Source organism: Microtus oregoni, unplaced genomic scaffold, assembly GCF_018167655.1.
Source record: "Microtus oregoni isolate MIOR12 unplaced genomic scaffold, Mior012 000015F_ref0000493, whole genome shotgun sequence".
In the NCBI taxonomy this organism is placed as follows: domain Eukaryota; kingdom Metazoa; phylum Chordata; class Mammalia; order Rodentia; family Cricetidae; genus Microtus; species Microtus oregoni.
In genome coordinates this window covers 631,539-659,211 of record NW_024543074.1, presented here as the reverse complement: position 1 = coordinate 659,211, position 27,673 = coordinate 631,539, and the positions used below count along the sequence as shown (strand labels likewise).

General features: G+C 54.1%; 2 protein-coding genes across 3 annotated transcripts; both read left to right on the top strand.

Moving 5' to 3' along the window:
* Positions 1-345: 345 nt before the first annotated feature.
* On the top strand, positions 346-23,483 carry LOC121456454 (stAR-related lipid transfer protein 3). 2 transcript variants are annotated; one of them, XM_041664605.1, is made up of 15 exons: positions 346-481; positions 14,395-14,667; positions 17,190-17,267; positions 17,553-17,630; positions 17,752-17,805; positions 18,684-18,801; positions 18,982-19,080; positions 19,309-19,364; positions 19,719-19,811; positions 20,661-20,723; positions 20,833-20,928; positions 21,229-21,308; positions 21,390-21,494; positions 22,362-22,455; positions 22,864-23,483. In XM_041664605.1, the coding sequence occupies exons 2-15, from the start codon at positions 14,446-14,448 to the stop codon at positions 22,966-22,968; spliced, it is 1,341 nt and encodes a 446-aa protein (XP_041520539.1). In that variant the 5' UTR covers positions 346-481; positions 14,395-14,445; the 3' UTR covers positions 22,969-23,483. The 2 variants fall into 2 exon arrangements, with proteins under 2 accessions (XP_041520539.1, XP_041520538.1); XM_041664604.1 differs by having other exon boundaries at positions 427-516.
* Positions 23,484-25,537: 2,054 nt separating this feature from the next.
* On the top strand, positions 25,538-26,705 carry LOC121456714 (telethonin-like). Its single transcript, XM_041665119.1, has 2 exons — positions 25,538-25,688; positions 25,882-26,705. The coding sequence occupies exons 1-2, from the start codon at positions 25,579-25,581 to the stop codon at positions 26,273-26,275; spliced, it is 504 nt and encodes a 167-aa protein (XP_041521053.1). The 5' UTR covers positions 25,538-25,578; the 3' UTR covers positions 26,276-26,705.
* Positions 26,706-27,673: the final 968 nt, after the last annotated feature.

Genomic DNA, 27,673 nt, shown 5'->3' with positions numbered 1-27,673 from the left:
AAGCCGAGGGAAAACAGAAGTCCTTTAAAAGTGTGATGGATGTGGTGTCGCGTCTGTAATCCCAGCACTTGGGAGGCTTTCTGAATTTGAGGCCAATCTGAAATTCTGTCTCAAAAAATCAAAAATGTATTTCTCCCAAGGGATCTGTGCTCACAGACCGCCCCTCGTTCCTTCCCCTTTACACCACAGTGCCAAGCCTGTATGGTCCAATAACCACGACACCCTAGAGTTCTTTGCATTTCTTGCACCCTCTAACAGCCTAACTTTGCTTCCGGCTCTGTCCCGGAGGCGCCGGGTGGAGAGAGGCGGGACTGGGGCGGAGCTGCAGAGCCACACGGATCCCGGGTTGCTTTGGGGGGCGGGCTCAGCGGCGCAACTTCCGCCGCTGGGAGCTCTTCTTCCGCTCTGAGGAGTTCCTTGGGCCGTGGAGCAGGACCGCAGCTGAGGCAGGAAGAGTTGGGGCCGTGGTGACATGAAGCAGGTGGGTCCTGCAGCGGTCGCTGGGACCGGGTGATGGTACGAGAGCTGCCCCTAGCCGACGGAATCCGCTTCCCTGTCCGGTGTCCGTCTTTGGTTCGGTCCGACCCTTCCCACGCCCCTCGCGCTCCGGGTTCCGCCCCCTTCCTCTCTGCCGGCTGCTGCTTTGCGCGCGGGGCTGGGGAGCGGGTGTTTTGGTCTTTACCCAGCCAGAGGGCCTGGGAGGCGTCTGTGGTCGCTTTCCTAAGCATTCTTCTTGATAACGAAAGGAAAGACGAGGGGTCGGTATCTGAGTATTTGTGGGGCAACGGTTGGGTGTGGGAAGGGGTCAGAATCAGAAGGAGAAAAACATACTTATCAATAGTCTGCATCTCTGCCCGCCACTGTTTTCTCTAACTTCGGTTGGAAACATCCACGAGTAACTTCCTAATGATATCAGAAAGGTCCTTTAAACTTTTCTTTATTCCTCAGAAGTGCCTATTACCATTGGTTCTCATTCCTGACATGCTCCCACCCTTTGATTCTCTTATATTTCCTGATTTTTTTTTATCCCTGCCTCTGACAGGAGGTTAGAAGTACCGCTTCACATTCTCTCTGACCCAGCTCTCCTCTCTGTGCACTGATCTTGGATGGCCTCATCCACTGTTGTAGCTTCAGGTCTACTGACTATATCCAGATTGACGACACACATCCCTTTTCAGGGTCTCTTAAATTGTCAAGCTGTCTCTGCCTCCTCCTTCACTTCAGATGGAGTGTGCGTGTTTCAAAACTGAGCTGATCTTTTTTTTTTTTTATTTTTTGGTTTTTCGAGACAGGGTTTCTTTGTAGCTTTTGGAGCCTGTCCTGGAACTAGCTCTTGTAGACCAGGCTGGCCTCGAACTCAGAGATCCGCCTGCCTCTGCCTCCTGAGTGCTGGGATTAAAGGTGTGCACCACCACCGCCCAGCTCCTAGCTGATCTTTTATCTGTAAATTCATCCCTCCACTTTTGTCTTATCCCAAAGAGGAACTCCAGAGTCGCCTTACACCCTTGACCCTCAGTGTGCCCAGAGGTGTCAGGAGAGCTAACTCCTGAACCTTCTCTGTTACCACCCTTGTTACCAGCTTCTCACCAGACCCAGCTTGAGGTCCTAACTGCTTGAGGCCTAGTCTCCAGACTCCAGCTGTTGCAGACTTTGAGATCACAAGTCTGATGGTGTCATTTCCTTCCTTATGGTTCTTTGCTTGCTTCCCATTGCCTGTGGAGAAAGGCTGAACCCCTAACAAGATTTAGGGGAGTGCACTTTGGCTGTGTTCTTCGCTGTAAATCTCAAGGACGTGCCTTGCTCACAGAAGATTCTAGTTTCCTTGTGTCTTTGTACATATCAGCTCCTCTTTCCTCTCTGGTCAGTTGGGCTTCCATCTAACTTGTCTCTAGTGTCCTGCTTAGACGGCACAATCTCCACACCACCTCCCTCTACCCCCAAAGGTTGGATGCCTCTTTTTGTTAACACCCTTAGCAGCATGGCTGAGAATACAAACCTCTGCACCAGACCACTTGGATTCTGATAGTGTCTCGAGACCTGGATGATCAAGTCAGTACCTCACTTCCTCATCTGGAAAAATGGAGATAGTAATGTGTTTACTTGTAGAGTTGTGAGGACAAATGAAAAAGCTCATGCATAAAAGGCAAAATTATCAGGTCATCAAGCTAGTGGTGTTGCACGCCTTTAATCCCAGCAATTAAGAGGCAGAGGTAGGTACATCTCTGTGAGTTCCATGCCAGCCCGGTCTACAGAGTGAGTTCCAGGACAGACAGAGCTATACAGAGAGACCCTGTCTCGAAAAAAGAAGCAAGCAAACAAAAAAACTCTCAGGCCTCTGAGTGCCCAATAGGCGCACATTAGTTAACATGACTTACAGAAGAACATGCTAGTTCTTCTTTATGACTTTTCATGATGGATGTGGCTTACTTCTCATTCTGTCCCTGGGTCCTAAATGAAACCTTGCACTGGAAGGTACCGGGAACAGGAGCTGTACTTACTGACTAAAGATTCAGGGTTGAAAAGAACCCAGGCGTAGAGACCATGGTGGACTCAGAGAAAGGAGAGCTGGTCCTTCTCTGTGGAGTGACTTCTTTCCATGATTGCTATGAGGAAATACCCCTAAACTTTGGAGTAGAAAGGGATGATACCGTGGGGATGCCCTAAAATGTTGGTGTTTGGGGTCATTTTGGATGTCTAGGCCTTTGTTGCTGCCTTTTTTTTTTTTTTTAAAGAATTTTTTGGTTTGGTTTGGTTTGTTTCTTTTGAAAAAGTTTTTCTGTGTAGCTTTAGCTGTCCTGGAACTTGCTCTGTAGACCATGCAGGCCTTGAACTCAGAGATCCACCTGCCTCCCAAGTGCTGGAATGAAAGGCGTGTACAGCCATGCCCAGCTTTTTTTCTCCCTTTTAAAAGATTTTGAAATTTGCCAGGCCACGGTGGCACACACCTTTAATCTCAGTACTCTGAAGGCAGAGGCAGGAGGATCTTTGTGAGTTCAAGGCCAACCTGGTCTATAGAGAGAGTGCCAGGACAGGCTACAAAGCTATATAGAGAAACCCTGTCTCAAAAAAAATGAAATTTTTTATGTACATGAGTGTTTTATTTGCATGTACGTCTGTACACTGTGTATGCCACATGCCCTTGGCGGTCAGAAGAGAGTATTGAGTTAATGGACGGGTGTGTGTGCTAAGAATCACACCAGTGAGCATTCTTCCACCCTCTGTTGCTCCTTTGCCTCCAGGGTTGTGCATCTCCCCCAAACCCAATTTCCCCATGAGGTGGATTCTTCTAGGCCTCAGGTAGCTCCTCCTCCCTGTGATCTCTTCTCACTGCTGCCCAGGGCAGAGGCTTCCTTCTCTGGGAGGTGTGGGGGAATGCTTGTTGCCTCCATTCTACAGATGAGGAAGCTGAGCCTTTGAGGGAGGTTGGTTCAAAGTCACTTGGTAGAGATTTAAAGCCTTTACCTTAATTTCAAATGCATAGCCATGACCCAGGCTCTGCTTCTGTCTCAGTGGTGTCCACGAGAGCAGCTAGCATATCAATGGGACAGAGGACAGTGGAGAGCATGCCCTTTTGTCAGTTGTGTGCCCCTCTGAAAGTTTCCTGGCTGGAGTGAGGCAAATGTGGGCTTTCATCTGGTCAGAGCTGGGCCTGGGAGGAGCCTGTGCAGTCGACAGCTCCCTGTGAGACACTGGCCTTTCCAGACTGACTCTGGGAACTGGACTTCCTCAGTTTTTACCCAGTATCACTAAAGAATGGAGTAGAGTCTGAGCCGCCAACCCTAGCAGGTCAGAAGCCGCAGAGTCACTGAACTAGGGGCATTCTGGCGGGGCAGGATGGGGTGGGGAGTGTTGGGCAAACCTGACACGTGGCTGTGCTTTCCTGAAACCACGGCTAGGAAGGAGTGGCTCTCCCCGTGCTAGCCTGACTCTTCTCCCCATTTCCGCCGGAGGAAAGGGGAAATGGAATCACTGTGGGTTTGCAGCCATGCATCTCTCTGCTGCTGTATGCCCTGGTCTCCTTAAACTTCCACTTCCCCAGGGCCAGGGAATGTCCCTAGCCCTCTGTGGGTGTATGGTTAGGGAGCAATAGGTCACTTGTTCCTAGGCTGAGGGCAGGAGTCACCAGACAGAAGACCCATCCTTGATAAACTTCCTGATAAGCTTCCTGAGACAGAGTCCTCCTGTCCAGTAGCCAAGTGGGTACAGTGCCCTGCTGTATGTGCCTGGCCCAGGGCCTTGCGTTGCGTGGCAGGGACACCATGTAGGTGGAATTTCTCAGTCCTTCAAGTCCTATTAAGTAGATACTCTCTGAGCCAGGCGGTGGTGGCACACATCTTTAATCCCAGCCCTCAGGAGGCAGAGACAGGTAGATCTGTGTGAGTTCCAGGCCAGACTGGTCTACAGAGAGAGTTCCAGGACAGCCAGGGCTACACAGAAAAACCCTGTCAAGAAGGGGGGGGAAAGGTAGGTACTATTTGATGTCCATTTTACAGGGAAGGGACCTGTGGATGAGACTTGGTGACTTGGTCAAGGACACAGCCCAACAAGAAATAATCTTGGGCTTTTATTTAGGTCCGGCGCTGACCTCAGACCTGCTCCCTCTCTGCAATCCCATAGAATAGCCTGAGACTAGCCGCTGTGACCTGGACAGCCAAAGCTCAGGTCTAGCTATGAGATAGGGGTGGTGCTGACCTGGAGTCCTGAGGTCAGAGGAACCTCCATGGTAGAGGAAATCTTTGCTTAGACAGTGACATTTGAACTCTGAAGGGCAGGAGTTCTCTGGTAGTGGAGGAGGTTGTTCTGGAATGAGGAAGTGGGGAGCCTGCTGTGCTGTGTTTGGGAGTCACCCTCAGTAGAGTGGGATAGGATATTAAACCCCATGTCTAGAGAAAAGTGTGAGGTTCCTTCCTCTTAATGTTCCTTATCCAAGAGATTGAACTCAGTCAGGGCCTTCTCTGCATTGCCATAGGGCAGCCGCCCTGCCCTGGTGCGGCCACTCTGCCGACTGGTGCCTGGGAAATGAGTTCCCTTGTTGGTTTTGGAGGAGCCAGAGCTCTGAGCAGGGCAGGATGCCAGACAGGCAGGATTCAATTTCAGGAAGATTGCTTTGAGGGCCGGACATGAGTGACCCTGCACATCCCTGCCCCTGTCAGAGAGAGGAGCCCGTGAGGAAGGAGCCACCGCAGGCTTCCCTGGTGTGCTTCCCCGGGCCTGCTGCAGTGGGCCCGACGAGGGACTCCCCAGTGCTGTCGTGGAGTTTAACTTCCGCTGTGAGAAGATGGCAGAAAACATAGAAAGCAACAGTGTAAGAACAGACAGTGCTGTGACCAAGAGGAAAACAGAAGAGGAGGGAGCTTAAATCTGGGGCTGAGGAAAGTTCTTTCTACAGCGAGGTTTCCATAGAAACCAGGATGGAGTAAGGGGACAGCTGTGCAAGAGTCCCCAACCTGGAGTTGGAAGAAGGTTGATATGTCCAGGGACAGCGAGGGAGCAATGTGGCTGGCGTGGAGAGTTCAGAGGGGAAGAGACCAAGGGGTGTGCTGTGACGTGAAGTGGGAGCCTTGGCCTTTGTTCTACTTGAGCCGGAAGCCACTGAGGATAGGGCCTTTGGGAGATGTCTGACCTAGCGTTAGGAATAGACTCTGGTCAAGTGCAAGGTGGAAGGAAGGAGATGGATCTGTGAGAGATGCCTCAGGCCGGCTGACATGGAGGGAACTGATAGTCGAGCCTGATTTTGTTGGATGTGGTGAGGAGGCCCTGGCTCCCCAGGTGAAGGCTGAATGGCTGCTGATCTTGAGGGCTTGCAGAGCCTCCCCTGTATTAGGTCTCAGCTCAGTGGAGAGACCCCTGGAGTGGGTCAGCTGGGCCCGTCTATAAGGTAGCAGTGGGCAGGTTTGGGAACTCAACCTCCTCCTTCCTAGGGTGTGTGTGTGTGTGTGTGTGTGTGTGTGTGTGTGTGTGATGAAGGAGGCAGTGTGCATAGGGAGGCACGAGCCCCTACCAGCTGGGCTCACCTTTGTGCTTGCAGGCGGCCCCAGGCCAGCCTGTCTTTCCGACCCAAAGCCTGTCTCTAGCCTGGCTGCTTACTCACTTTTAGCATGGGCATCCTGACCCAGTCCTGACCCAAAGACTCATGGATTCTTTCCCTGCGGAAGAGGCAGACAGAGGCAGATGTGTCAGGAATGTTGTAAGCCATCGGAGCAAATGGGTCCCTCCCTCTTTCTGCCAGCCCTGTGGTGCCCAGGAGGTACTGATGTTTGTCCCAGTCTACAGAAGAGGGAGAGAGAAGTGCTCCTCCTCCCAGTGAGTGCTCCTCCTCCCAGCCTGGAGCCCCTTTCTCACCTGACTCCTCTGACTCTCCTGTAGTAAGTTAGAGTCCCCCACATCAAACCAGAGGCTTACATTTCTTGGGGAGCGTGGCGCCTCCTGGAATGGACTGCCTGTTTGTCCTCAGGAAGTATTTGGAATTCCTGTAGAATCCACTTTTCCAGGCACTTCTGTCTCCTTGTACTGCCAGACAGTCCAGGCCAACACTATGCTGCCAGTGAGCGGGTACAGCAGGTACAGAAACCGAGGCTTTAACAAATAAGTCACATGGCACACACTTGCCTTGGGCAGGAAGTGCCCACTGGGTGCTGTAGTCCACCGAATTGGGAGCTGCAGGCAGGTGGCTGCGGCCTCTGGCCGGCCTGGGGAAGAGAGCTATAAGAACCTTGTCTGTGATCCTGCCACCGAAGGGCCCAATTTTGACAGTTGGGGGTCTTCCTACTGCTTCCCTCATCTGCATGGAAAGGTAACAGGAAGGGTCAGTGCATCCTGGCATACTTCCTAAGACCCTTTACAGGGAGCCAGGGCAGATCCCAGCCTCTGCCCCCACCCTAGCCTGGGAATCTACCTTTGCCTGGAGTTGGATTTGGCCTTCTGTATCCCCCAGAATGAGGAGCTGGGGAGCTAGTTCTGTGGCACCCAGCAGGTTGATTGTAGAGTACAGCTTGGAACCCAAGCCTTTTGGAGTGTCTTTTAATCTGTCCTGTGGTGAGCATAGTCTCAACACACCACAACAAAGCTCTCTGTTGCCCTTTTATTGGCTACCTATGCACCTCAGCCACTAACCAAGCCCTCCCTCCCCTCTGACACTTATACAAATAGCATCCCTGTGAGGTTAGAATTTTAGTGCCTCCAGTGTTTGTAGAAGGTAGGCTTGTAAAACTTGGGGGTGGCGAGGAACCAATGGGCAGGAGAGCAAGGAATCGGTATGCGTGATAAAACAGGTAACAGAGTTTGCCAGTGTTAACACTTTTAAGTGTGTAGTCCAGGTGTGCTAAGTATATTGTCTATTTATAGCTTGTGAGCTGTAGAGAGATGGCTCAGCGGTGAAGAACTCTTGCTGTTCTTTCAGAGGCCTGGAGTTCATTCCGTTCCCAGCTCAAAGCTGCCTGTAACTGCAGCTCTGGGAATACAACACCCTCTTCTGGCCTTGAAGAATACCCACGTGCAAGTGCATACATCCACAAACACATACACATAAAATAAATAATAAAGTAAATGCTTTTTAAAAAATGCAACTTAGGAGGTGTTGGAGATCGGTTAAAAGCATGGACTGCCCTTCCAGAGGACCCAAGTTCAAGTCCCAGCACCTGCATGGAAGATTACGACCCTCAGTAACTCCAGTTCCAGGGGATCCAGTGCCCTGTTCTCGCCTCTGAGAGCACCAGACACACGTGGTGCACAGACATGCATGCAGGCAAAACACTCACACACATAAAATACATCAAATTGGGGCTGGAGAGATGGCTCAGAGGTTAAGAGCATTGCCTGCTCTACCAAAGGTCCTGAGTTCAATTCCCAGCAACCACATGGTGGCTCACAACCATCTGTAATGAGATCTGGTGCCCTTTTCTGGCCAGCAGGCATACACACAGACAAAATATTGTATACATAATAAATAAAAAAATACATCAAATTAAGAACAAAACAACAGCTTGGGGCTGGGGATGCAGCTCAGCTCAGGAGTTGTAGAGTGCTCGCAGTGCGTTCAGTCCCCAGCGCTGCAGAGGCCGGCAGCTCTTACCTGTCATCCCCGCACTCAGGAGTTAAAGCAGGAGGATCAGAGTTCGTTGTCATCCGCACAGCCTGAGATACACGAGACCGCGTCTCAGAAAAGAAACTAAACATACACTCGGAAGCTGTGGCTATCATTCCCGGTTCTCCGTGTAAGACTCGGGGCTCCACCTGCCGTGCCGACAACAGTGAAAATGGGGAGACTGAGTCTCAGCAAGGTTCTGCTTTGCCCTGGGTTGCAGGGCCCGGGAGGGGACAAGCCAGACTTTGAACTCTATCCATTCTACTTATTTATTTGTTTTGGCTGCAGTGCTGGGGCTGTGCGTGCTGGGCAGCTGGGCTTGACCACAATGCCGCATCCTGCATCCGTTCCTTGTATTTGTTTCCTCCGCAGTCTGCCGCCCAGCTCAACAGCCCGCTGCAAGTTGGGCTTCTACCACGTAACCTGGGAGTCAGAGAAAGAAGGCTGGGGTAGCGAGTGAGGTTGCGGTGACCCCTCCCTCCTTGCCTCTGAAGGAAGTGGAAGCCCAGAGCTTGACCGCCCTGGGTTTACACACCTGCTTTGACCATCCCTCCCCCCCCCCTTCCTCTTCCACCCTAGGGTGGGTGACAGAACTTCTGGCCCCTCCTACCCTGCTCTCCCAAGCCTTCACAGCTCAGCTTCCACAGGCACACAGGTGTCAAGTCTGCAGCCATCCCAGGCGGGCTGCTGCTTCATGCCACGCGTGCGCTCCTCTCCCGACACCTCTGGAGGCGCCTGGGAGGGGCCGGTGACAGCAGGCAGGGGGCTTGGGGGCGGGGTGCCGCTCTCGGGGCTTCATTTCTGTCTCCAGCCGGCTGTTCTTCTGATGGCTGCCAGCGTCTGTCCTCTGGGCTGAACAAGTGCGTAGGGGACTCCTAAGGGCAGGTTGGATGAACCAGGCTTCATGCTGAGTCCCAGGAGGTCTCCAGGGTGACGCTGGGACCAGAGAAAAGCTGATGTGTGGGTCTCTCACAGCCACTACCCACAATAGACTGGATTTTGGTTCTTGTAAGTTAAGGATAGGACCCTGTGCATGCTAAGTTTGCCTTAGCCACACCTGGGTACCAGGAATCTTTGGTTTTTGTCCAAAGATTCAGATAAAGTTTCATTTATTTATTTATTTTTTAGTTTCTCTTGTTTAGAAGCAGAAGTTTATAAATAAGGCCTTGCCATAGTGGCTCAGAGTTGCCTGTGGTCTCCTCTGGGGACCAGCACTTCAGCTCTCTGGGGATTTGGAGGTGGTTTTGTGAGGAGGGTGGCTCTTGGCCAGTCTCTTGTCAACCATTCTGTAAGCCCCCGTGCGTGGCTCCCACATGCTGGCATCTTCGGCTCCCCCAGGCCCCCAGCACCTCTGCTCTCAGCTCGGCTCTGAGTCTCTCGCCTCCACAAGGATGTCTGGGTGTGAGTTTCAGGGCGGTTGTGCTCCAAGTGTGTCTCACACCCAAGCTGCTGCCACCGAAGTCCTGTGCCCAGGGAGGGACGGGATGCCAGTAAGAGGAGAGGACCATGTGAGAAGCCACAGCACTGAGAAGTGAGCTAGGCAAAGTGGGGGAGGGCGGAGAATAAAAGATGAGAGAGGAAGGGAGAGGCACAGGGATGCTGGGGTGCAGAGAGAGGCTCCCGAGTGGGGGAGAAATGGAGATGAAGGCCCAGACAGACATGGGTGACAGTATTTCCCGTGGGCTGTGGGCAAACAGGCGTTCTCATACATTACGCCAGGAATGCCAACTGCCAAGGGAATTTGGCAGTGCCTAACAAAACCACGCATGCAGGATGACCCAGCAATACTGCTTCTAGGGAATTCTTATCTGGAAGATAGACTCCCGGCAGCGTGAAAATGTACACATACCACGTAACACAATGTAGTGTTTCTGCTCGTTACAAATATAAATGTTTGTCCATAGGCCATGGATTCGGTAAGATGTATTTCATCTGTCAGCTGCAGTTGCGAGGGCTGGGGATACAGTCCAGCGGCACAGTGCTTGCCAGGCACGCACCGCACACAGCCTTCTTCGATCCCCAGTACAGGGTGGGGAAAGGGTATTTATAGAGTACTAAGGCTCGCGTGGTGGTTTGACTGTGAATTCCAGCTCTCAGGAGGCAAGAGTGGATTTTGAGTTTGAGGTCAGCCTGGCCTAGGTAGGGAGAACTAGTCTTAAAAAAGTAACAGTCAGTTTTATAAGCAAATGAAGAAGGTTGCTCTGTTGGGCAGTAACTCAGCTGTTAGAGTGTTGGCTAATCTTGCAGGGGAAGGCAAGAGGGTCAGAAATTCAAAGGCATCCCTGGCTACTTGTAGCGTTTGAGGCAAACCTTGGATGCATGAACCCCAATCTCAAAACAACAAAATAAGGCCCCGGGCGGTGGTGGCGCACGCCTTTCATCCCAGCACTCGGGAGGCAGTGCCAATGTGTAAGGGTGTTCTGCCTGTATGTATGTCTGTGTATCACATGTATGTCTGGTGACCATGAAGGTCAGAAGAAGATGTGAAATCCCCTAGAACTAAGGTTCTGAGCTGCCACATGGGTTCCGGGAATTGAACCCTGGTCCTCTCTATCTATCTATCTATCTACCTACCTACCTACCTACCTATCTATCTACTTACCTACTTATCTATTCATTTATTCATGTTTGTTTTTGAGATAGTATCTCACTGTGTATCTCTAGCTGTCCTGGAATTCATTGTGTTGATCAAGCTGGCCTTGAACTCACAGAGACCCTTTAAAGGCAAGCACCATTATGGACGACCCAGGTCCTCTAAAAAGGAAACAATGTTTTTAACCTCTGAGCCACCTCTCCAGCCCTGTTATTTTGGATGTGCATGCATGCATGGGGGGAGGGGCACATAGCCACAGCATGTAGAGGTCAGAGGGTATCTAGTGGAAGTCGGTGCTCCCCTTCTACCATACCAAGTGAGGGCCCAGGAATTGAACTCAGGTCACCAGGCTTGGCAGCAAGCACCTTTTCGTTTTTGTTTTGTTTCTTGATTTTTTTGAGACAAGGTTTCTCTGTGTAGCTTTGGAGCTTATCCTGGAACTCGCTCTGTAGACCAGGCCGGCCTCAAATGCAGCAATCCGCCTGACTCTGCCTCCTGAGTGCTAGGATTAAAGGTATGCCCACCACCACCCCGGCCTGGAATAATAATTTTAAAAATAGGGTATAGTTATGGATTGTATTGTGTCTCTGGAAAGGCATGTGTCCTATACCCCTGTACTACATGATGTGACCTTATCTGGAAATGGGGCTGTCACAGATGAGATGCAGTCACCCTGGAGCGAGTGGCCCCTAACCCAGGAAGTGGTTCTGTGTGACTGGTGAGACATGGGAGAGTGCTGGGCAGGACTGTGGAGTAGAGCCCTCAAGCCGGGGAGTACCAGATTGCCTGGCGCCACACTGCCAGAAGCAGGGGAGCCGAACACTTCAGACAACTCTGAATGTAGACTTCTGGATTCCGGAAGCTGGGGAGGGCATGATACTTCTATGTTTTAAATTTTGTTTTTTTGTTTTCTTCCTTTTTTTTTTTTTACTTCTTTGTTATGCTGGGGGTTGAACTGTGGGTTTCTTGCACGTGCCAGTCAGGGGTTCTATTTCTGGGCTATGTCACCACCCCAAATTCCTGTGGATGGAGAGTTTGCTTTGAGTTTGGGTTTTTGTGCGTCAGGTGAGGGGGAGTTTGAATCTCACTCTGTATCCCAGGCTGGTCTTGAATCTGTCTTCTTTTCTCAGTTGGCTTATAGGCCCGTATCACTCCGCACAGCCCACATTTCTCTTTTATGCAAACTGGGCTGAGAGTGTAGCTCAGCTGGCAGGGTGTCTGGGCACCATGCACTAGCACCCAGGTTCACTCTCCAGCATGAACCAGCGTAGTGGTGCATGCCTTATTCCTAGCACTCAGGAGGTGGCAGCAGAAGAATCAGAGGCTCAAGGCTGTCCTTGGCTCCACAGGCCTGGGCTACAGGAGGCCCTGTCCTTCAAATCTCTGGGAGAAAGGTGAAAAGAGAGAAAACAGCTGGGCTGTGATGGTGCATGTCTTTAATCTCAGCACTCGGGAGGCAGAGGCAGGCAGATCTCTGAGTTCGAGGCCAGCCTGGTCTACAGAGCGAGTTCCAGGACAGCCAGGGCTACACAGAGAAACCCTGTCTGGAAAAAACAAAAGTGGGAGCCGGGCGGTGGTGGCGCACGCCTTTAATCCCAGCACTCGGGAGGCAAGAGGCAGGCGGATCTCTGTGAGTTCGAGACCAGCCTGGTCTACAAGAGCTAGTTCCAGGACAGGATCCAAAACCACAGAGAAACCCTGTCTCGAAAAAAGCAAAAAACAAAAAAACAAAACAAAACAAAACAAAAAAAAAAAAAAACAAAAGTGGGTTCTAAGCTGCTCTGGACTGCAGAGTTCCTGTCAGCATTTGCTGGTAGAAGGTGACTTTGTGAAAGACAGGAGGAGATGAAGCCAGAGAGGCAGGGGGAGTGGGAGAGCACACGAGAAAATGTCACTAGCCCTGGAGCTGTGTCACAGGGAGGGATGTGCCGAGTCTCCAGTCTGGCATCGAGCCCATGATGGATGCTGGCGAGTCCCATTGGCCCTGGCCTGTCACATCCCCTCTACTGATGGCTTCTTCTGGAGCTGAGCTGAACTCCCCCAGCACTCTCTAGGTGACCACGTACTGGGGTGTCCTAGGTTCTTTCAGGTGACTTTGGGGTCTCTGCTGAGAGCAGTCTGTCTGCCTCTGTTTGTGGGGTTTGCTCAGGCAGAGGGTGAACCCTCTGTTGGCCACAAACTGAGTCCCCTTTAGGACTTGGTAGGTTAAGGACCCGGAAAGTGTCAGAGGGAAAAGAAGTTTAAAATCGACAACACCAGCAGAGGGTGGTGGCTCCATCCACCTTTGTGAATGTGGACTGATGTCCAGGACTCCCCCTCCACTAGCCCCCCCCCCAGCTGCTGCTCTGATTCGTGCTGGAGTTAGCTGCTCTCTGCCCCTACCCAGGGAGCTCAGCAGATCAGTGCCTCCTGGAACTTCGTCATGGGGTCTCTGTGGCACCAGAGGACTGAGACTCACTTTGTCTTTGAGTTCATCAGAGTTTCTGCGGTTGCATAGGAGGCTCAGGCCTAGATACGTCCACTTGTTCCAGAGCCTTGACTGTCTCACCAATATGAAGATCTATCCTGTCCTGCTTGGGCACAAAGGTGGCCATGGCCTTGCGGACTGTGGGCAACAACCCTGGATTAGATTTGCTGTGCATCATGGAGCTGAGGGCCAGGAGACTTCTGCAGTGTTCATGTATCCAACAGTCAGTTAGGAAGGACCTGTTGTCTGGCACTCATGGTGCCAGCTCCTGAGAGACAGCAGTGACCAAGTCAACCGAAGCCCTGTGCCTGCCCTTGGACGTCACTGTCCAGTGGGAGAAAGGCTAAAGCGTGAAGATGAGATTTCAGATAGCAGTGAGCTCACTGAAGGAAGGGAAACGGTGGGCGGTGCCTGACTGTGAGTGGAGGCTGGGAAGGGCCACTGTGTGGGCAGAGCCTTAGGGCTGGGGAAGAACATTCCAGACAACAGGAAGGCCAGACTCTAGGGCTGGAGACAGACCAGGCTACCACATGGAGGGACGCAACCAAAGGCCCAAGTGGCTGTGATAAGTCAGGGGTCAGGGTGTTGCCCAGTTCGCAGAGCTGGGCACAGTGCCCACCCTACCTCACCCACCCTCCTGACAGGATTTGGGGAGCTGAGGGAGGGTGGGAAGTGGAGGGAGGGAGGTTTCTGCTTCTGAACAACTCCTCCAGCTGCCTTGTGAGGAAGGGTTGTCGAAGGTGAAGAGCTAGCAGCAGTCGGGCCTGGCATGGGTGTTTGAGCTACCGAGCAGGGACCAAGGTGTGCTAGGTCCAGACTCACTGAGACAAGGCTCCAGAATCCCTCCCAGTTGCCACGGATTAGGGGTGGAGGGGCCAGGGGCCGGCCTGCCGCTGGGAGGGAATGTGGCTTTGTCCTGTGAGAACAAAGAACAGAGCCTGGGGCCCTCTTCTCCTGGGCGTGGGGGCTGGCCAGATGCTGTTGACAGGACTTGGGGCTGAGCTTCAGCGAGTGCAGGAACAGACTATAGCCCCAAGATCCAGAGTAAGTGCCCCGCTAGGGCATCCCAGAACCTTCAGGCAGCAGGACTGAGCAAGGGGGATGCTCAAATCTTGCTGCCTCATAATGCCTTATTCATAAGAGGATTTGAGCAGAGCTATGGGCCTTGGTGTAGGACAGGGGAGTAGGGTACCTGGGAGGTGGTATTCCTGGACCTCCAGGGCCCTGACAGCCACTTCCCTCTTCCCCTAGCCCTGCGGCTGAGGCCTCCTTGTCCCCACTTCAACGTGGGGGCCCACCAGGATGAGCAAGCTGCCTAGCGAGCTGGCCTGTGACTTGGAGCGCAGTCTGCCAGCCCTGGCCTCCCTGGGCAGTTCCCTGTCCCGCAGCCAGAGCCTGACATCACACCTCATCCCACCACCCCCGGAGAGACGCAGGGCCATCTCCGACGTCCGCCGCACCTTCTGTCTCTTTGTCACCTTCGACCTGCTCTTCATCTCCCTCCTATGGATCATCGAGCTAAATGTGAGTTGGGGGTCACGTGGGGGAGGCCTTCACCTGCTTCCTAGTCCACCTGCTTGCAGCATGTGAGGGTCGTTGGGCCTCACTCATGGAGTTGATCTGAGTTAAGTGGAGAACGGAAAATAAGAATAGCTGTAGTTATTTTCCACGTAAAGAGAGGGAACGGTACCTGGGGGGCGAGGGGATCAGAGGGGTTGTCCTAGGCTCCCCAGCAAGAATGCCAACAGATCTCTAGCTCCAGAGCTGTGTGCTCGGCTTCTGCATCATACTGCCCCCTAGTGGTGACTCTGCGAACAGGAGGAGAAATGCCTCCAGCCAGCCGAGCAGAGGATATTTTTTTTCTTTCTTTCTGCCTTACTTTGCTCTCTGGCTCAAGTTCATCCATCTATTAATCAAACGTGCTCGGAGGCCCTGCGGTGCCCCAGGTGCTGTGCTAAAGGCAGAGAATACAGTGGGGTGAAAACTCCCAGTTCCTGGTTAGTGGCCCTGGTTTGGGGGGATCTGCCTGGTGGCCTGGAGATGAAACTGTCTCAGAGTGCAATGTCCACACCCCAATAATGCTTCTGACTGAACCTCAGCATACACAAAGTCAGAAGCCCTGAAACTGGGTGTTCCCGGCCTGGCCCCGCTCAGTTTTTTCTCTGTTAATGTGTGGTCTCAGTCCCCAGGGCCCCGTGTTAGCGTGGGTTCATAGTCAGAGTTAGAGTTGGCAAACATCCTTTTTCCAGGTCTCAGACTTGCCTTTCTTGGTATAAGTGGAGAGTTTGGGAAGGGGTTAGTTAGCAGCAAGATGGCAAGAAGTCCATTTGCCTCTAATCACATTGAACTGGAAGGGTAAGGCAGAGCCCTGAGGGTGGGTCAGATGAATTGGTACCCTGGGGGTGATGCAGGAACCACTGAAGAGGGCACTGGGTTATGTTACTGATACAGGGCTGAGCTTCTAGGGTCCCGGGTGTCTTCCTTTTGAAGGTCCCAGATAGCATCCAAGCAGCCTTACAGCTCACCCACACCCCTAATTCAATGCATATTTTATAACCCGAGAAGATCTGGGAGAATGTTGATAATTTTGCTTTTGAAATTCTTCCGCTGACAGCTGTGATTGCTCAGCAGTCATCAGGCAGCCTTGAGCGTTCCCGCGATGCGATGCGAGAGAGCCTATCCCGCAAACACACTGCTGTAACACAGATGTAACGAAAAGATTCAGGATACCGGATTGAACTCTTAGTGGAGTCAGTGTGACATTTTGCTGGGCAGACAAAGGGGAGAAAAGGTGTCTTTTTGAGATGGGGTGCATGCGTAACCCAGGCTGGCTTTGAACTCAGTCATGCACTCACTCACCTCAGCCTCTTGAGCACGGATGTTACAGGTGTGTCCCCTGTGCCTGCCTGAAGATGTTATTGGTGTTCAGTTTGTTAGTTTTGTTTTATGTTAGGGGAAAGGGAGAGTGAGTTGGGGGGCGCATGCCTGTGGAATCTGTTATCTTCTCCCATCTTCCCGTGCACTGGGGTCAGACCTAGACACTCAGGTCCTCATTACCAGGTAGCAAGCACCTTTACTAACCGATCTGTCTTATTGGCCTCACTTAGGAGATTTCTAAAGGTCCCTAATGTTGGCTCACCCCAAGATCCAGGCTCAGTGGCCTGATCTTTTAACAGGTGTCCCCAAACTGGTTGTAACACACACGTGTAGCACTTGGGAAACAGAGGCAAGGATTTTAAAGACATCCTTATCTACGTGGTGAGCTGGAAGCCAGCCTGGATCAAACAAACTCCCCCAGGAAAGCACTCCAATGTGTAGATGACCTGCCAGAATGGGGGACCTCCAGTCTAGCAGATTGTTAAGGGTCCTCTGGGGCTCCGTTACCAAAATCCTCCCTTCTCAGGGGTGCATGTCTATCCCCTCTGAGGAGTTGGGATACAGTCTGGCTCTTGGAATCTGTCCAGAGTCCCTAGTCTCCCAGATCCCTGGACATTGGCATCTGTGCCATGGTGTTAAGGCTCTGGGTGAAGATCCATGGTGGACTGGGCAGGGACAGGAGCAAGCCGAGGGGCTGACTTTCCTTGCTGGCTTCTCAAGGCACAGCAGTAGCATTGTGATGGATCTCACCCATTAAACACAAACCTAATTCATTGATTTGCTACCTGGGGCTCTGTCTAACACCACTGCCCAGCCCAGCCCCCCTCGTGGATGGTGGCTGGCAAGATGGAGAACCACGGTGCTAGGAAGGAAATGAGATTACAGAAGAGGCATCTCCAGGACACGTCTGCTAGCTTTGTGTGGGTCTACCACCTCCCCTGCACAGCCCACCGGCCTCCAGGCCTCCTTTATAGGCAGTACACTTGAACCCAGCTTGGCCTGTGTGGCCTGCCTGAGGTCTTGGGCTGGTGGCTCAACTCTCTTGTAGCCTCACCCACCTGGATGGTGGCTTATCATTTCTAACTTTCCGCTGGATCCCCTTGACTTGGGCTCCTCACCATCCTTTGAGGTGGGGCAGGACCTCAGAACCCCTCTGTCTTCCTCCCTAGACCAACACCGGCATCCGGAGAAACCTGGAGCAGGAGATCATCCACTACAGCTTCCAGAGCTCTTTCTTTGACATCTTTGTGAGTGACCCCGGGTTCCAAGACGGTGCAGTTTGGCTGGGTTCTCCTTCTGCATGCCACACACAGCCAGAAGGGGAGGGACAGCTCTATCTCCTGGTGGTCCTCAGACCTCACAAAGCTCCTAAGCAGGGTCCCACCTTCTGAGAGCCCAAGGTTGGGGCAGAGAGAGGACTTCTGAGTAGGAAGTTTACATGCCACTGTCCTCACCTGAGGTGGGGGTGCACTGCAGCAGAGCTGTGGAGGCCAGCTGGCACCTGATGTTACACCGCCGCCCCTCTCCACCAGGTTCTGGCTTTCTTCCGCTTCTCTGGGCTGCTGCTGGGCTATGCTGTGCTGCGGCTCCGGCACTGGTGGGTGATTGCGGTAAGATGCCCGCTGTGGCAACTCTGAGGCCTCCCCTGGTAGGGACTGGTGTGAGGGCTGCATGGGAAGGACTCACTCCCCAGCCTCCGCCTTCCCCCTTGCCCTGCTGTCTGCCCAGCAGGTCACCACCCTGGTGTCCAGTGCGTTCCTCATCGTCAAGGTCATCCTCTCGGAGGTCAGTGGCTCAGGCTGGCTCAGGCGCTAGCTGGTCTGATGGGCATCTACCCCGAGGGTGGACTTCTCTTCTGCAGGGGTTGGGGTGTCTGTTTCTGCTATGGCGGAGAGGAGGAAATCTTCTTCCTCATTATTTGCAAGGAGCCGTCCTTATTGGCTTCCCCGACTTACACTGCTGCCACCCTGAGGTTTAGTAATCTTTTCTCTACACGCACGCACACAACCTTGTTTGTTTGGTTTTCGAGACAGGGTTGCTCTCTGTAGCTTTGGAGCCTGTCCTGGGACTTGCTGTGTACACCAGACTGGCGTCAAACTCACAGAGGTGCTCTTGCTTCTGCTTCCTGAGTACTAGGATTAAAGGCGCATGCCACCACTACCAGTCCTGTTTAATTGCTTGTTTTTGAGACAGGGACTTGTTATATGTAGCCCTGGCTGGCTTAGAACTTACTATGAAGACCAGACTGGCTTCCAACTCAGAACTCTTCCTGCCTCTGCCTCCCTAGTGCACCACCACCCCTGACATTTTTTCATTAAAGCAGGATTTCACATGGCGGTAACCATGAACTTATCCTCCTGCCTCTACTGCCCTAACCTGGGATTACAAGCGGGTGCCACCTCGCTGATCTCTAAAGTTCTGGGGCTGGAACCCAGAGGCCTGTACACATTAGGCAAGCGTTCTACTACCTGAGACACACCTAGCCAGAATCAGTTTTTCCTGCCACACATATAATTCATCTTAGAGACATATGCCATAGCCAGTCCCTAAATAGCTGCTACCAAACGTAGGGTATATACTAGTCCGGCTATTCTAAGCTGGTGGCCTCAGAAGGGGGCTCTAGGTTTGGGGTAACCTCCTGCCTTGTTCTTTTCCTGTCTCAGCTGCTCAGCAAAGGGGCATTCGGCTACCTACTTCCCATTGTCTCTTTTGTCCTGGCCTGGTTGGAGACCTGGTTCCTTGATTTCAAAGTCCTACCCCAGGAGGCTGAAGAGGAGAGATGTGAGTGCTGGGGGTTAGGCTTGGCCGGACTGGGTTTGAGAAGGTCTTCTCGGCTCTGAGTGGGAGAGTAGCATGCCTTAGTCGGTCTGAGCCCCTTTGCCACCTTATCAGCCTCTCTAAGCGCGAGGATGAGTCTGAAGCTTGTCCGGGGATAATGGCTGCCCATGTCTCCTTCTGCAGGGTATCTTGCTGCCCAGGCTGCTGTTGCCCGTGGACCTCTTCTGTTTTCCGGTGCTCTGTCTGAGGGCCAGTTCTACTCTCCCCCAGAATCCTTTGCAGGTGAGAGCTGCTGGGTGGGGAGCTGCCTCTAGGGAGGGGCTTGTGTGGGGAGCCAGGTAGGCTGGGTCTGTTCTTTCTGTTCCTTCTCTCTGGCTCCCTGGGGAAAGCCAGCAACCCTCTCCTACACACTTTTAGCCCCCACACTCTTGCACTCATCTCTGAACCCCTCCACCTCCTCCTCTCGCTCCCCACCCCCTGCCTTTGTCATCTGCTCTTGTTTCCCTGCAGGGTCTGACAACGAATCTGATGAGGAAGTCCCTGGGAAGAAAAGTTTCTCTGCCCAGGTATCTTGCTGCCCACCTCCACCCCTGCCTGGGAACGGGTCAGTGCTGTGCTCTGCCAGGCTGGACAGATTTCCCTGCAGAGGAAAGACCTCTGAGTGCCAGTTAGTGCCTGTTTATTGGAGTATCTGCCCGACCACGGGCTGGTCAGGCCCCTTGGCCCGTCCTGTGCCCGAGGACACAGGAACAGCCAGTCCTGCAGACCACAGAAAGCATGTAGGGTCAGGGGCACCAGCCTGAACCCCACATCCAGCTGGACAGGTTTCTGGAAGGAAGGGTTGTGGAATGTGTGGAGAAAGAACAGACTTGAGCCGGGAGGGCACAGACCCCCCCGCTGACCCCTCTCTATTCCATTAGGAGCGGGAGTACATCCGCCAGGGGAGGGAAGCCACGGCAGTGGTGGATCAGATCCTGGCCCAGGAGGAGAACTGGAAGTTCGAGAGGAGCAATGTAAGGACCCCCTGCCCACCTGACCCCTGCCCACCTGACCCCTGCCCACCTGACCCCTGCCCACCTGACCCCCCTGCTGGTGGCGGGAGCCCCTGCCCACAAGAGCCCCTGCCCACCTGACCCCTGCTGGTGGCGGGAGCCCCTGCCCACAAGAGCCCCTGCTGGTGGCGGGAGCCCCTGCCCACAGGAGCCCCTGCCCACCTGACTCCCTGTGTGTGGCAGGAGTCTTCACCCTTTTTTCTGAGCCCTGAGAAGTGAACCTGAGGGTTGAGTAAACGAAAACCCGCCCCAGGGAGGTGGTGGATACAGAGTTGGAGCTAGCTGCAGCCTGGGGTCCAGCCATTCAGTCGGAGGCCACGCTGGGCTGGATTCTATCTCCCCGTCTTCCACCACCCAGGCCTCGTCTCCCTGATGTTTGGTTTCCTGGGATTCAGGCTTTGAGGCGAAGCCAACCTGCGTCTCATGTGTGGTGTTTTGTTTCATGATCAAAAGAGCATTATCTAAAAAGATTGCAGCGAGCTGGGGAAACAGGGAAGCATGCCCGGGTCTTTGCTGGCCAGTTCCCCTGGCAGCCCTTGGCAACCTGGAGCTGTGGTTCTGGTTTGTCACGGTTCCAGTCACAGCTGAGCTGACTTTCAATGTGAGCACAGAGCTGACCTCTGCACGTGGTCCTGCTCACTAGAGCCGTCACCGTGTTCTGAAGGCTGCCCAGATGTCCCCAGAGTCCTGGGGTTTTCACCTTAGGCTGTTGGAAACCTACCTGGCCTGTCACCTGTTCCCATGCCACAAGTTCCCGTCCCCAGCAGTGCCCTCCACCCTCCTCCCTGTCACCCTCTGTCCTTGCCGCAGGAGTATGGGGACACTGTGTACACCATTGAGGTTCCCTTCCATGGCAAGACCTTCATCTTGAAGGTGAGTAGAGAAGGGGGTTCCTGTGCTCTGCTGGGGTCCTGCCGCCAAATCTCCCCGCTAGAGGGGGGTCGCTTCTCTGGCACCACCCAGCCCTGACCCCCTCCTGCAGACCTTCCTGCCCTGTCCCGCTGAGCTGGTGTACCAGGAAGTGATCCTGCAGCCCGAGAGGATGGTGCTGTGGAATAAGACAGTGACTGCCTGCCAGGTGAGCCACCCGGGTCCTGCTTGCCACCTCTTATGACATGGATCGGTCACAGTCACACCTAACTGTTCCCTCCAGGGGACCTAGCTTCTCTGTATATAGTGGGTGCTACTCTGCTTCCTTTGGAGAAGGCCATGAGGCAAGAGGCTCAGTGTGCTTACCTTATACCCAGCCCTGGGCCCATAGGTGACAGCGCCTCATAGCATAGCGTCCCTGACAGGGAGAGGCTGGTTTGGAATGCTGAGGTGCCCGGGCAATGTCGGGGCTTCCCCTGTACCTCAGATCTCCCTGGTTGGCCCTTAGATCCTGCAGCGGGTGGAGGACAGCACCCTCATCTCCTATGATGTGTCATCTGGGGCTGCAGGTGGCGTCGTGTCCCCCAGGTGAGCACCTAGGTCCTCTCTTAGCCAAGCCTCCCACGCTCGGGACCTCTGTTCTAACCTGCCTCTACCTCCCACCTCCAGGGACTTTGTGAATGTCCGGCGCATTGAGCGGCGCAGAGACCGGTACCTGTCATCTGGCATTGCTACCACACACTGTGCCAAGCCCCCCACGCACAAATATGTCAGGTGAGTCTGGCCTCCCTCGAGCTGTGACCCACTCAGGATACAGTGTGTACACCTGGAACAACCCTTCCCCTCCATGTCTGAGGCCAAAGCCCTGTTCTGTTCCCGGCCTACCAGCCTTGCCCATCTCAGCCGTAATCCTGCTAATCCTGCTGCCTGGAACCATGCCGCCGTCACCAAGGCGGAGGGGGTGTATGTGTGGTGGGCACCTGGCTGAGATAGTCCCAGGAATGGGCCGAGGAGCTGGGCGGGGGTGCTGGGTTCTGGGTTATACCTTTCTGCCTTGACTAACTGTCCTCACTGACTGTCCGGGTGCTGCCAGAGCGGGGAGGGCTGCCCTACCCCCTCCACGGCTGATCAGACTCCTGGGGTGACCCCAAGAGGTGGCTCCAGCAGAGCTGTCTTCACGAACCTCAGATTAGGGCTCTGTGGTGCTGCCGTGGCCTTGCTAGGAGATGGGCAGGCTTGTGTCCTCTGCGTCACCTCCTTATCTGTGGCAGTAGCTTAAGTGTGCTCAGCAAAAAGGCCATGGGAGGTGAAGAGCAGCCTGCGGGCCAGCTGCCTCCTGGGAAGGCTCCCTCTTCTGGAGGCCATGCCACCCTAGGCCACTGTCACAGTTACCTTACTTCATGAGTCTGTACACAGCGGATAAGGACTGGGACGGTGGTGGGCTCCCTGCCACTGTGGGATGGGTGTGGGTGGAGGGCAGGTCCTGCCGCCCCTGGCACTGGCTCTGAGCCGCACTGAGGCAGGGATTGTCATCCATGCCCCTCTTTCCACCACAGTCCAGCTGGACCGAGACTGGGGTGAGGGTGGTTTGGGGGACCTGAGGTGTGCAGCAGCCGCCCCCTGTGGTGTTTCCCTCCTCAGGGGAGAGAATGGTCCTGGAGGCTTCATTGTGCTCAAGTCAGCCAGCAACCCCCGGGTCTGCACCTTCATCTGGATTCTTAACACGGATCTCAAGGTGAGGTCATGACAGCGGGCAGGCCCTGTGGAATGGAGTCTTGGTTGCTATGTGACCTTAACCCCTCTCTGCCCTACTCAGGGACCTCCCACTTTCAGTCTCCTTTACTGGATTGGTGGCAAGGTCCAGGTGGCCTTCTAGCCCTGAGTTGTGGGACATATGTGATGCCCTTTCTTATTCCCGATCCCTGGGTCCCCAGCAAGGATGGCGGGCTGCCAGCCCACCCCAACCTGGCTGTGTTTGTGTGGTCACAGCATGTTCCTCCCTCTGTGAGTAAAAGGACAGGGGGCCCAAGCAAATTCCAGAGCTACATCGGCCCTCTGGCCCAGGATGCCCCTGCTAGTGCGAGCTGCTGATGGGAGACCCTGTTGAAGGCTAGCTGTGCTGTGACTTCTTCCTGCCCTGTAGGGTCGCCTGCCTCGGTACCTTATCCACCAGAGCCTTGCGGCCACCATGTTTGAATTCGCCTTTCACCTGCGGCAGCGCATTGGAGAGCTGGGGGCCCGAGCTTGACAGTGTTCCCTCGCCACCCTGCAGGCCAGGGTACTGCTGCCATAGCCTTCAGAGTTGGAAAGACAGACTCTGGGCTTCCTGCTGTTCACGAAGGACTGTACCGAGCAGCGGGTAGCACCTCATTCCCTGGGCCATACCCTCCCACTGACGGGTACTGCCTGGGAATGTGGACTCTGGGGTACCCCAGGCTGGAGGAACCAGGGCAGTCCCTGCCTTCTGGAGGAGGAGACTCCCGCCATGCTTCCCTAGGGATCTCAGCTTGGTCACAGGGACAGGGCTTGCCCGTTGCTGATGCGAAGGTGAAGACTCTCTCCATTCCGACTGCTAGGATGGTTTGTACTGTTAGCGAAAGGGTCTGTGACCCTTTTGCGTACACACTGCGGGATGTCAGGGCAGGTGGGGCGATGGGATGGTCCCGCATCTCTGCCTCCCCATGTCCTTCCCCTCTCCCAAGGCCTCCTTGGGGACCTTTGTAATAATTTGAGCCATTTAAAAACATGAAATAAAAAAATAAAATGCCGGTTGTGGTGGTGCATGCTTTTAATCCCAGCACTTACGAGGCAAAGGCAGGTATCTCCTAAATTAGAGACCAGTTTGGTCTATATAGCAAATTCCAGGATAGCTAGGGCTACACAGATAGACCTTTTCCCCACAAAAATAAATTATTTTTTTTTTTAAAAAAAGTTTTACCTGGGGCTGGAGAGATGGCTCAGCGGTTAAGAGCACTGACTGTTCGTCCAGAGGACCTGAGTTCAATTCCCAGCAACCACATGGTGGCTCACAACCATCTGTAATGAGATCTGGTGCCCTCTGGCCTGCAGGCATCCATGGAGGCAGAATGTTGTATACATAATAAATAAATAAAATAAAATAAAAGTTTTACTTGCTATGGAACCTGGGCCTCACTGCAGAGCTGAGCCTGGAAGCCCTTGAGAGAAACACCACCTAGCCCCTCTCTCACCAGCACCCAGGCTGAGCAGTTTCTAGGTTCCCTTCCCTCAGAGGTTCTCCCGAGAGGGTCCCCAGTCAGTGCTGGAGGTTGGGGAGATGCCCAAAGAGCCACAGCAGACCTAGAGGTAGTACCTGGCTTCAGGGTTCCTGAGGTACCTGTGGCACCCCAGACACAGACCCTGGGTCTGCAAGGCTCAACTTGTCCACGTGTCCCCATTGCTCTCACTCCAGGGGCAGCTTGGAGTCTGGCTTCTAGGTCCAGCTCTCTCCCCCTCCACTCCCCCCACCCCTTATGGATTTTACAGGAGTATTAGCTTGGAGCCAGGTGTATTTGTATTGGTCCTGGCTGGGTACAAGGTAAAACAGGGCAAACCTTTCCTGAGCCTCCATTTTCTACTTTGTCCAAGGGAAGGGACCAGTGCCATAGGGCTGTGAGGTAGATGATTTGTGGCGTGGCAGAGGCCTCAGCCATCAGTCATGTCCAGTTCTGCATCCCCAGGAGTCCTCCACCTCTGTCACTTCTTCTGGTGGCCTTTGCTTACTCCCTCAGCAATGCCCTCTTTCCTCTCCCCCGCTCCTCACCCCCAAGCCCACCTTCTTGTTCACCAGCTTGTACCATGAATTGCTCCCTGGGTGCTTGGGTGTTCTCATGACACCTTTGTCCTCTGCTTTATGTGAGAGAGCTAGTAGCTAGTCCCCAGGTAAAACCACGGAGCTGCCAGGTCCCAGAGTTCTCCGGGTCACTCCGCTGTGGCCAGGAAAACATAGAAAGTGAGACCGGAAGAGGGTAGGGACTGTCCCCTGGTTACATAAAACATCCAGCTAGAGGCTGGTGCTGGGTCTCCTGACTGCTGAACACACACACACACACACACACACACACACACACACACACACACCGTTTCTAGCTCACCCCATTTTCCCCACATAGGCCGCTGGGAGTGAGTGGCACCTCCCACACCTGCCTCCTACACCCTGACCTATGACCCTTAGGAGACAACTTCTCTAACCGCTGATCCTAGGGAATGAACTGACACAGAGATTCTTACCCAGGGGTCTCAGGTGTGGCAATTGTGCCCCCTCCCCTGCTGGTATGTTGCTGGTTAGGAACCAGGTTTTGTGTAGATGCCTGAGGACATGGTTACATGATCTTTCTAGTGAAGGGGCCTCACTAAGGTACGCGTGCCCTTGAGCCCAGGAAGGGGAGACGGCAGCCATGGGACAGAGTGAGGGGGGCATCAATTCCTACTTCTCCTGTTCTGTTTACAGACAAGCTGCTGTCCTTCCTGGGCAAGGGGGAGCAGGCAGGGCAGAGGACCGTGCCAAGGTGGCACGAGGCTGGGCATGTGCCTGGGCTGAGATGGTATTTACAGAATGAGACATACCTAGAGGTGCCACTCTGAGGACCCCAGACCCCACCGGAGCATCTTCCTTTCTTTAGAAGCTGACCTCTGACCCGGGAGCAGCCAGCATCTAGGTACCCCAACCCCCGCCCTGGACTCAGAGCCCCCCCTCCACTAGTGAGTCTTGGCTCTGCTTATAGCATCTGACGCCAGAGGGGCTGAAAATAGTCCCTGGAAGAGGGGGAGCAGTGGGAGAAGGGGGCTATTTAAAGGGCTCCGGAGGAGCCAGGCGTAGCAGAGGGAGCAAGAAGGGATCATGGCCACTTCAGAGCTGAGCTGCCAAGTGTCTGAGAAGAACCAGGAACGCCGGGAAGCCTTCTGGGCTGAGTGGAAAGATCTGACTCTGTCAACCAGGCCGGAAGAGGGGTGAGTGTGACAGATCACCTGGAAAGTCTGCCTTTGCTTCCCTAGAGCCCCCTGTCCACACCAGAGTCTCAAGCCCTTCAGTTTCTGATGGCCCTCCCCTACCCCAGAAACCTGGCCATCCAGGGAGACTCCACTTAGTCTGAGACCCGAACAGCCGTCCTCAGGAGTTCACTACCCTTCTCTCTACTTTCAGATGCTCCCTGCATGAGGAAGATACTCAGAGACATGAAACCTACCACAGACAGGCACAGTGTCAGGCCGTGGTGCAACGCTCACCCTGGCTGGTGATGCGCCTGGGCATCCTAGGCCGTGGGCTGCAGGAATACCAGCTGCCGTACCAGCGGGTGCTGCCGCTGCCCATCTTCACCCCCACCAAGGTGGGAGCTGCCAAGGAGGAGCGCGAGGAGACCCCCATCCAGCTGCGGGAGCTGCTGGCACTGGAGACAGCCCTGGGCGGCCAGTGCGTGGAGCGCCAGGACGTGGCTGAGATCACTAAACAGCTTCCCCCCGTGGTACCTGTCAGCAAACCCGGGGCCCTGCGGCGTACCCTGTCTAGATCCATGTCTCAGGAAGCTCAGAGAGGCTGAGACGGACTCCAGCTCCACCGTGTCTGCCTGGGGCTGGGCCCTTCCTGGCTAGGACCATGGAGGAGAGCTGCTTGCTGGCCATGGCCGCTTTGTAGTTTGCCCAGAGGTGGGGGCTATGGGAGGAGAGAGCCAGAGGCCAGGATGCCTAGGTGTCCTGAGTTCCCAAAGGAAGGGGAGCAAAGATGGTGGACCCTAGATGTGGAGAGCTGAGTACCCTCAGCCCCAGAAGAAGGGACAAGAGATACCGACGAGGGCGAGAGGCCCCTGGAAACAGACCTGTTCAGTTACAGAAACGGAGTAGGACAAAAAAGGGATCTGGAATGTTCTGGGAAGGAATCTTGAAGACTAGAGGGAGGGGGATGTGAAGAGGGCAGGAGCAGGGCAGGCCCCCAGCACCCTCTGTTAGCACTGCAATAAATGCTCAACCATGTTCCAGGCTTCTCTCTTTCTTTGTGGTTGGGGATGAGCATTGGCGTCTCCCAGGCACTTCTGGGAACAGCCATGCATCTGAGCTAAATATGGCACAGCCAGAGGATATACTCCATGCTTAGGGGTGGGGTGCAGGGGAAGAGCTATAAACAGGGTAACTGGCCCCCCTTCCTGTGTCACTGCCCAGTCCTGGCTTTCATGTCCACTCCCTGGCACTGGAGAGTACCTAGCAGGCCAGCTGGCATCAGGGTTTGTTTAAATGATATCTGTGGAGGATATGGAAGGGGCTGGCACAGAGGCTGCCCTTGGCTGTGCCTTGGGGTGTGGATGGGGTCAGTGACCCACAGGCCTGTCAGTTGTAGATCCAGATGGATTCAGTCCTTGGCTGGCACCGGGTGCCCCACCCTCCCCGGCCTGGGTGGGAGGACAGGATCAAGTTCCTGTCTATGACCCCTGCAGCTGTTATGCTGATGTGTGTCCCATCCTGGGTGTCAAGCCAGCAAGGAGACCGTCCCCTTGGAATAAGGAAGGAGCGCAGAAGAGGACTGGATAGAAAGACCAGGGCTATCTTAGCAGAGACCGGTATCCTACCCACCCTGGAAGGGTGCAGGGCTCATCCAGAGGGTTCCTCTTTGGGGAGACGGAAGATGCTGTTGGCAGGGTGGTGTGCCCTTCTGAGCAGACGAGTAGGAAGAGTGGAGGCTTGTGTGCCAGGTCCCTGGAGCACCAAGCAAAACCTGCGAGCCAGGCCCTGCCAGCTCCTCGGTAGGGACAGGAGTGCTGACTGGGGAGAAGTGTCAGGGACCAGTATCCTTGGAATGCCAAAAGTGCGCCATGCACCCCTCTAGTGGCCGTGGCAGTACCAAGAATGCGCTCAGTACTCTTTGTTCTTACCTGAGTCCGGTGTCCCTGGTGTGGCAGGAACATCCTGAACCGGCTGTGCTTGGGCCCCAGATAAGCAACGGACAG

Excerpts from the sequence above, each read along its gene's own strand:
- LOC121456714 (XM_041665119.1), top strand. The coding sequence starts at position 25,579 with ATGGCCACTTCAGAGCTGAGCTGCCAAGTGTCTGAGAAGAACCAGGAA. Across the intron at positions 25,689-25,881 it reads TCAACCAGGCCGGAAGAGGG|ATGCTCCCTGCATGAGGAAG; the intron begins GTGAGTGTGACA and ends CTCTACTTTCAG.
- LOC121456454 (XM_041664605.1), top strand. The coding sequence starts at position 14,446 with ATGAGCAAGCTGCCTAGCGAGCTGGCCTGTGACTTGGAGCGCAGTCTG. Across the intron at positions 17,268-17,552 it reads GCTCTTTCTTTGACATCTTT|GTTCTGGCTTTCTTCCGCTT; the intron begins GTGAGTGACCCC and ends CCTCTCCACCAG. Across the intron at positions 22,456-22,863 it reads TTCTTAACACGGATCTCAAG|GGTCGCCTGCCTCGGTACCT; the intron begins GTGAGGTCATGA and ends CCTGCCCTGTAG.